The sequence below is a fragment of the Egretta garzetta genome, unplaced genomic scaffold, assembly GCF_000687185.1.
Source record: "Egretta garzetta isolate BGI_Z169 unplaced genomic scaffold, ASM68718v1 scaffold154, whole genome shotgun sequence".
Taxonomy (NCBI): Eukaryota; Metazoa; Chordata; class Aves; order Pelecaniformes; family Ardeidae; genus Egretta; species Egretta garzetta.
This window is the reverse complement of record NW_009259600.1, coordinates 3,361,757-3,371,121: the sequence shown is the minus strand read 5'-3', so window position 1 is coordinate 3,371,121 and position 9,365 is coordinate 3,361,757. Positions and strand designations below refer to the sequence as shown.

Here is a 9,365-nt window from a genome sequence, read left to right as displayed (position 1 = left end):
ATCTTCCTTACAGGAGATTTGTTTAGTAAGAATACGACTATACAGTTTGTAGTAATAATCCAATTTTACACATTAATTTGCTGTTACAAATCTCACTGAAGCTACAGGTACGCTGAGAAACAATGCAAAGTGTAAAATTGATATTCTGACACTTAAATTTATACAAAGTGGAGGTTAAAGTTTACATAGCTGAAAAATTACATTTACACTAAAAGTTACTGTTATCTGAATTATCTGAAGACAAATTGCACCATGACAACTACAAAAAGGCATTTTTTTGGAAACAGATAAATTAATGAAATAAAAACTAACTTGTAAGATCAATCTGAGACATGCCGACAAAAATTAAACAACTTTCATTGAACCATAGGATAAAACAATAATTTTCATTATTTTATATTTATGCATAAAGTTTTAAAAATGATTCGGTGAACATCAATGGTTTTATAAAATAATGCTTTGCCACTGTTATTCACAGAACACTGCAAATGTTAAGTTTTAATTTTACATTTTAAAGGAATACATGAAAAGTTTTAAATACAATGGGATTTTATCATAAAGGTGCCGTAATGGCTCTTTAATGGAAAAAAAAAAAAAAAGATCTTCATTATTCTATGCAAAAGCTTTATTTAAAAAAGTTCAGTGATCTCATAAATAGAGACACTAAATAGGAATTTTATGCATAAAACTCCTTAGTAGGTGCCTTTTGATAGGCAGCACAGGATGGTTTACGTTCACCAAGGTCGTAACTGCCTTCATCCTTCTTTCTCATGCGATATACCAGCAGCAGGATAAGGAAGATTGCGAAAAGAAAACCGATAACTCCGCCAGCAATAACAGCTGTAATCAAAGAAACCAAGATTCACAATATGCCAGGAAAACAAGTTTAGCACCGCGTTTCTCATCTCACACAATGAATTTGCCGTGACTTTCAAATTACAGAAAAGGGCTCCCATTATGCAAGTGTCTCGATTATTAGTATCCTGAAACATATTCTCAGAAAGCCTGTTTGTGTTTATGAAGGCAATCATTTAAAAGGACATTCCACCTACGAGTGCGTGATCCAACAGCCCACAGTTCTAAAAAAGTTACTGAAAATTTTCCAAAACCTCAATTAAGAAAGCCACCCATCCTGCTAGAGCATAACGTTGTCTTCATTTATAATAATAACAACATTTAAGTTTCTTTCAAACTCATTTTTCAACAGTTACCATTTTCAGCCTTAAAAGAACTGGTTTGCTGCACTAGCTAAGAAATGGGTTTTCTCTTTTCTCCATCAGTTTTCACTCTGACTCTAGACTGAAATGCATTTCCTATTGATGAGTAATCGGAAAGAACATTTCATGGAGCTGTAGTAACAGAGACATTACATTCATCGTGCACTTGCAAGTGTGTAGAAACTATCAACTCCAACTAACTTCAAGAGCACACCTGGATGCTTCCACTGATGCGGATATTAAGGCTATTTCACATTTTGGTGCATAGAGGAAGACACAGTCCAAAACTGTGTGACCTTCATGGCTCCCAACACCCCCTCCAAGGACACAGGGGAAAAGTATACCTGTAAATGCTGGTCTTTGCCAAAAAACCCTCACATGTAGGAAAGCCACTTAAAAATATTGGTGGCCAGCTTGTGCCTCCCTGGCTTATGCATGGAAACAGACCCTCTGTATCCTAAGGACAGCGCTCGTCCATCCCTCTCCATCCACCCACCCCTGCTGTGAGTGCCTCCCAGGCACTGTCCATCTGCACCAGATGGACCAGGCAGCGATGTGCTCTCAGGAGCGTGGGTGAGAAACACATTTCCGCACCACAAGCATCAATCAAATTGCAACTCCCTTTCCGAGCTGTGGAAGCTCCAGATATTCAGCAGGCAGTATTCAACTTGGGGGCGTCAAATCAATTAGCGAGACTTCACTATTAAATAACACCAGAAGATGCCTGTCTCAAACTCATCAAATCAACCACTGGCTACCCCCACCAATGTGTTTAAGAATCCATCAAGAAAACACAAAAGTTGAGTTTGTATTATTTGTCAAGGATCCTCTCTGTTTTCTATGGTGTTTCTGGCGAGATGGACCTTGGCAAACAACACCTCACCTGCCAGAACTTCTGTTCTCTGGAAGAGGTTTTCTGAATGCTTCTCGGTGAACACGTCGGTGTCGTCCCCTGGCTCATCGCTCTTTTTCTTGGCATCTGTCTCGGGCCTTTCCTCTTTATCAATTTCTTCAGGTGACTGTGGCACAGAAAGGAAAAGAGAGCATCGCTTACAGACAGGGTGCACCGCAAGTCAGCACGGTCACCGCCTGTCATGGGCAGCCACGAAGCTGTGGCTCCACGCGCATACTCCACGATACTCACAAATACAACACATGGGAGGCTTTTTGACCACAGAAAGCTGTGCTAGACATTGTAACTGGATCTGTTTGTTGTCACAATGTCAGAATGAAAAACACTATCCACAAGTTTAAAACCCCCAAAAGTATATTTAGCCAACAGCTGTTAAATATTGCCTGTGTTTAATCAGAGTAACAGCCTCTGAATGAAATAACAATTCTGAAATTAACACATCACGTATGTTGTATTCAGAATGCCTTTGAGGGTAACTTAGCCAATATTACCTAGGGCGGTAGAAGGAAATACTGAAACAGCAAATGGAACCTGGCACTTGTTCAAACTACAGCCAAACCACACAGCATTCTCCTTTGAGAAGGGAAGTTTTATGTAGAATTTTTTAATAACTCTTTGAGAGATGTAAAAAAGGTACAGCTGGGGCTTGAAGGTATCATGAGAAACTGTCCTGCGTATCATGAGATAATTCTTTTTTGCATCTCTCTTTTCCTTCATGTGAAACCCAGACGTCCCTACACAGACTTTCTAGTAGGAATGAAACTGAGCAGCTCTGTATTCATGTAACAGGCTGCGGTTGCATTAAATAAAGTTTGCGGAGGCTTTTTAATCCGTAGAAATCAAACAAAGTTAACATCAAGCTACCAATGGGGTACAGCAGAACCATGGTAAATGGTATTGCTCTCCAGCCACGTACCTTTGTTTGTGCAGGCACCTTGGTCTGCATTTTCACCGTGGTGGTCTCAGCCCTAGATGCATCACTAGTTGTCGGTAACTTTGGAAGTGTTCTGGATGTTGTTATCACTGCACTATCCTCATCTTCTTCAGCACCTAAAGACAAAAAAGGTGACATTTCATTGACCTGTGAAATTCTTCCAGATCAATTACATCTTTTATTATGACACCGAGGTAGGGCTGCTTGCACAGCCCACCCTAGGCAAATGGCCTAGACGACAATGCCTGCTAAGACAAAAGACGCAAGTGCAGACGAAGTGCCCCAAACTGCCAGGGGAATATTTGCCCCAAGTGTTCCCATGGAAGAGGAAGGGAGGCCATCAGCTGGATTAAGCGGTAACCAGGAAATTACGACGATATTTTTGAAATACAAGGAATCATCCTGAAAAGAAGTATGAAAAAAACATGAACACTTGTAATAGGGAAGAGACCCTGGAGTGGAGGCAGCAGCCATCAGGGCTGGTGTGTTCCTGTCTGATGTGGCCTGTGGCACCAGGGGCTCTGCTGGGGCTTAGCAGCACCACCCCCACCCTGTGGGTGCCCCCAGTGACCACCTCCAGCTCTCCACGGGGAAACCCCCGGGACCTGCACCCCTGGGCCATAGGGTCACCTCCTGGGGGTGGCAGGAGGTGGTGGGGCCCCGGGATCACATGGGGCTGGAGGCACCTGCGTCCCCCACAGCAGAGGTATGTGGGCAGGGGGTCCTGCACACCCAGACGAGTGGGGCTTGCACACCCCACAGCCTGCAAGAGGGATGCGTGTGTGCGTGTGGCACATGTTGGGATCATGTGCCCCCTTATACAACAGGAACTAAAAATTCGTAGTTGCATAGTACCATTCCGTAAGTGGCTGGTATTGTGGTTGTCTGTTGTATTGCTGGTATTGAGCCCAAAACTATAGTTCAATGACTGCCAGTTAATTACATATAAATAAATTAACAAAAAACCTGCTTTGATCCTGACTTGACTTAAACTACATAAACTGAACAGTTTTTCCCTGTAACACGCGGCTTCAACAACAAAATCTCTCCTCTACAGCAAATCTGTTAAACCCTTAAACCTAAAAAGCCAAGTAGTTTCTGTCTACAGGAAGCTTGCTATTACTTTATGTTCCAGTCACTAGGAATGCACATGTTTTTTAAACTACACATAATTCAGAAGCCCTTTTCTTTCAAAATAAAGAGTACAGAAAACTCCCTAAAGATGACCTTAAATTTAATTTCCTCCACATTCAAAGCCCTGCCTGAAGGCTCCTTTAGAATAAGATAATGGACATATCTAACAAATATCCTTTGGTGATACTGGAAGGGAGAAGACACAGACGACAGACTAAATTATTGCAAGACCTGAAAGAGGAAAAGAATCAACCTCTTCTTGGACCACTCCTTAGGAATCTCAATGTGTTCAGCTCATTACAGACACCAGTTACCCAAGTAACTACTGGGTAATAAATCCAGCAAATGTGCACAAGAATAATTCCTAACAAATAAAAATATATCCTCTTACAACAGAATAGTATGACTCACTCATTTCAAACTGAGTTTTTATCTTAGTTTTGTAGAGAGAGAAAACAGACTGAAAATCTGAGCACAATAGCAAAGTTTTGAACTCACAGTCAAGACATACATTTGGCATTAGAAGGAATGGTGTTAACAAGACAATAACTAAAACAATTTCTGTAATGTAGAAAAGAAAATTTGGAATCATTAAAAAAAGTACTACATTAAAGCTACCAGCACAGAGTAACACTGGAAAAACCTTCAGATACACAAAAATTACAGTGCAACCTCCAGAATAAGGACTTCACAACATGAGTCAGATATTTTCCTGAAATGCTGCTCAAAGATCAAAAAAACAATATCCTGCTTCAAAACAGAGGTGAGGAAAGGCATCCAACAAGAAAATTTTTCTGGCTTTGCCTCCAGAATTTTCGTTGAGGAATAAGGGCCCAATGGATAGCTCAGCCTACTTTACCTTCCAAAGTTCCTCCAAATTGCGCAAGCCTTTCACAGTCAAGGAAATTAAAATCGATGTTCAGATTAGAGATCTGATAAAAACACACTTTGAGAGTACAGAACTTTATTTTCTTTTTTTTTAATGAAATGATAAGTCCCATTTAATCACAACTGCTCTTCCAAATCCTTAAATGCCGCCTTTGCTACAGGCAATAGTTGTGTCTAAAATGGTGAGTGTTACAGGTCCGAACCAATCTGGCTATGGAAGATGCAGATCTCCAGTCTCTCTACAAATGGGTGACTAATCTAATTCCTGGACTAGTTGCTAGATTTGTACCAAAGGTACCCAACTCTCCTTCTGTACAGCCTCAGGGGAGTCCTGACAATCCCCCAAACACCTATCCTTTAAGCCTGACTCAGGTTCCAGCTCAGATACATCCCCATGGTTCCTGCTTTCTAATTTGCTTTATCCAGACAGTTCTCTGCTAGACATGGAGTAGGTCTAAACAAGGGGAAGGCATTTCCCTTGCTAAACAGATAGTAGTATTCTCAGAATTACCCGTAAATAGGACTGAGAGATCAAAAAAACCTCTCTAATGCTCTAATAGCAATAGCATTTTACATAGTATCATGTTCCCTAAAAGGTAAAAAAAAAAGAGCCACTCCCCTTCCTGAATCCAAATAAGATTGGAAAGAAAAAACCTACAGAGTGTCATGAGCATAACTTCCAGCTAGGTTTTCTAAGAAAAAATGTGAAATGGCTGGAGTATAAGAGCTTACTTCTTCCTCTTGAAAATATCACTGTCTCTTTAGAAGGTTTCTGGATTTGGACAGCTTGGGTGATGGTGCTGGGTATTAACTGCATTGAGTCCCCCTACAAATAGGTACTTCTCTCTTAGTGATGGCACCACAAAAACCCTGCAGTAACTAAACCCATAGCCATCTCTGTGATAAAGAGTTGAGAGCTCTCAATCATCACACACCGTCTTTTATCCACTGCAACTTCTTCAGGACGCCCAACTGCTATCTTCATAGTGGTTAAAATAGCTTTAAATTGTGCTGCAATATCAGAAATATCTAACGTAGCCCTCAGTGATGTGGATGACAGGAACACAAATGCTCTTTCACACTCTTGGTGCTTGAGGAAACTTGTCAGGAAATCAAGACTGTGCCAGCTTAAATTATTGTATACGACAAAAAGCCTACGGTAGTTAGCACTCTTACTTGCAAAGCAGCCAGTGATTAACTCTTCCTACCAAGCAAATCCAATCATTTCACCCTATCTTTTGGCATCGCGTTTGTTTGCTGTTGCATATCGCACTCTGAGAGTACTTTCAGAGTAGTACCAGTACTACCACCACAAGCAAACTTGTCATAAGGTGGGCACACACATCCCCACCATCTTTTTCACACCTTCCATCTCTAGCATCAATGTGACATACACCAGAATGACACATTTTTAGCTGGCTTATCTCACCCCCATTCACATGAAAAGTCCCCAATACAACCCACAATCAACACAGTGTTAGGCAACCAGAGCTGACACTGTAAACGTAATACTAGCACCGTATCAGGGTATTGCAGCTGAAATAAATGGAGACAGTGCAAGGATGTCAAGTGTCTGATAATTCTCACTTGGGGAGGGAAAAAAAAAACCACAACAAAGTTTGAAGAAAGAATAAAAGGAGGAGTCCTAACTATACTGAAGCATAAGATTCTGTCCAGCACAACAAAAAAATACTTTCAAACAGTATCCCAGTAGGTTTTTATGTTAAAGGACCTGGAAAACCAGGCAGTCAATGTCATGAAGCATGCTTGGGGCTGGTGTAGCAGGTGGACAGAAGAAGCCTTTGCTCCAAGCCAATCTGAAAGGCAGTTATGAGTGGGACCTTAGGAAACGGAAAACGAATACGTGCTGTGTTGCCTCCACCACCAGAGGGAAAGTACACCAGGGGAAGCTGTGTCGCCCCACCTGGAGTGCCTGCCAGGCACACTGCCAGTGGGGCCAGGAGCATCCAGCGTAACCATGGCCCCCAGCCCAGCCTCTCCCATCACCCAGCCCCATGCCACGCTGCTGCTGGACTCCTGAACTGCCTTCCAGCCTCGGAGCGTAACTTCAGCTTCCTGTTAGGTCAAGAGCCAAAGCAGTTCTGCTCTTGTGTTTCTTGGAGAAGCTCCAACCCCACCACCATAACTTTCCTCCAAGAACAGTCCACAGTCACAATGTCAGTCGAGACCTAGTTCATCCTGAGCTAACCTACTCAAACTTGAGCTGCTATTGACTGAGAAATATTAGGCTAGGGAAAAGAAAAAGGGGGAGGAAAAATTTGCATGAGATTCTGATATATATATATTGCAGAGACTTGTCTACCATCAGTAACTTAAGAGAAGACACAAGAACCAGACAGATAGTTTTCCAAAGAACTTGTAGGTGAATCAGATAGAGATGGTACCTTTCCTTAACATAAGGGTAGTTGCGCTGCTTAGCAGCTACTTCCAGGTACTTGCAAGACCAAGGCTCAGTTAAGATCTTTTATGTCAGAGGAAAAAGTAACAACAGTTATAAAAGCATTTGAAGTTGTATCTAGGGAGGAAAACTATTTTTACTCTTTTATTGTTATGCTATCTACAAACACCAACTCTAGAAAGAGTGATGACAAACTGAGGCATCTCCTCGGAGATGGAGATTGCAAGAAGGAAACAATGGACTAATGAATTCACTGCCGACTTTCTGCTGTTGATACAAGACAATCAGGAAGCAGGCATGGCTCCTTTGGAAACTGTTGACCAATGGATTTGGACTGAACACTTGGGCAAACTCACAAAAGCAGCCAAACATACATGAAGAATAAAGAGGCTATGAAAGGAAAAAAAAGAGAAAAAGCAGACCATCACCTTTTTTTCTCCTTATAAAAAGCCCTCAGCCAACTTCTAGTTTGAAATGTGTCATGCTTATGATGACATTTGTCCATGTTAGCGCTGCTTGCAGACCTGCAAGGGCATTAATGGTGGTGCTGACAATTCCTGTTTGTCTCCACAGGCCTGGTGGCAGCTAACAATTTTCATACCAAGGAAAGAGTCAGCATGTTGTCATCTTGGATCTGTTTGCTTGGAGTGGAATCACATAGCAAGAAAACCAGTCTTGAGTGGGAAGGCTCTTCCTGCTAGGAACACTACATCACTGGGTATCAAGTAGAGAGAGACACATTCAACATAATATGAGGAAAATTGATCATCAGGAGCTCTGCAGGACACTTTCTACTTCATAAAACTGAGATGGCAGTAAGTACAGGATGCGTAGGGTGGAGGGGATGACAATTTGCTTCCCTCTTGAGATTTTTTTCTTAAGTGAATAAAACTGGGCCCATAGATTGCTCAGAAGGATTGTTCAAAAGGATTAGATTTTGGTACTGTCACACAACCTTTCTGGAGGGGCATCCAGATAGTCTCAGTCTACAGCAAGACTTCTCCTGTTTTCTTGCAGGTAGCAAGAGTGCATGTTATACACTCCTGACGCAAGGCAGAGCACAGGGAAATAGAGAAGAGAAAGCCAAGGTGTTACTGTTGGTGAAGTCTAGAGGCAGTTTCTGTCCTTCTGGCTCCAATTTTACCACTGAGATGGGTTAATAAAATCTGAAACCAGTTCTTGTATAGTCCTTTCCACTTCAAAAGCAGGGCTGCATTTTTAGTCACCCATATTAGAAACAGCCAAACTCCAGAGAGGGATGAAAAAAACCCCCAAACCAGACCATTCTCCATACCACTATTTATTGTCAGCCCGTCTCCTTTCCTGAAGCTTACAAAGCCACCAGCATCTGAAGACATGACAGAATGGGATGCTGACCGAAAGGACAATTGTCTTGGAGATCAGAGTTTTCCTTAGACAGTCATGGGAACTGGATGAAATCACTGACTTGTTAATTTAATTTTTTGGGTTTTTTTCAAATGAAATGTTAAATTTCCCCTCAAAGAAGTCTACATCAAGGAGGTTCAATTAAGCCTCTGCTCACAGTGGAACATCAAATTGTCCCAATGGAGGAATCCATTGATGACCGGCAAGCTGGTAACAGCAGATGAGGAGAAGGCTGAGGTACTCAACAACTTTTTTGCCTTAGTCTTCAGTGGCAACCTTTCTCCTCACCCCTCCAGAGTTGATGGACGGCATGAGGGGGACCGGGAGGGCAAAACCCCTCCTGCTGTTGGAGAAGATCAGGTTCGTGACCACCTGCAGAACCTGAACGCACTTAAGTCCATGGGACCTGATGAGATGCATCCCAGAGTCCTGAGGGAATTGGCTGATGTAGTCGCCCAGCCACTCTCCATGATA

The 9,365-nt window shown here is 42.1% G+C and overlaps 1 protein-coding gene across 1 annotated transcript in view; it reads right to left on the bottom strand.

The window, feature by feature from the left end:
* Positions 1-676: 676 nt before the first annotated feature.
* Positions 677-9,365, bottom strand: part of SDC2 (syndecan 2) — a 60,053-nt gene continuing 51,364 nt past the window's right edge. Inside the window, exons 4-6 of the mRNA XM_035893906.1 lie at positions 3,047-3,180; positions 2,101-2,236; positions 677-840 (exon numbers count right to left, since the gene is read on the bottom strand). Coding sequence (XP_035749799.1) covers positions 677-840; positions 2,101-2,236; positions 3,047-3,180 — 434 coding nt within the window. The remainder of the gene's footprint in view (positions 841-2,100; positions 2,237-3,046; positions 3,181-9,365) is intronic.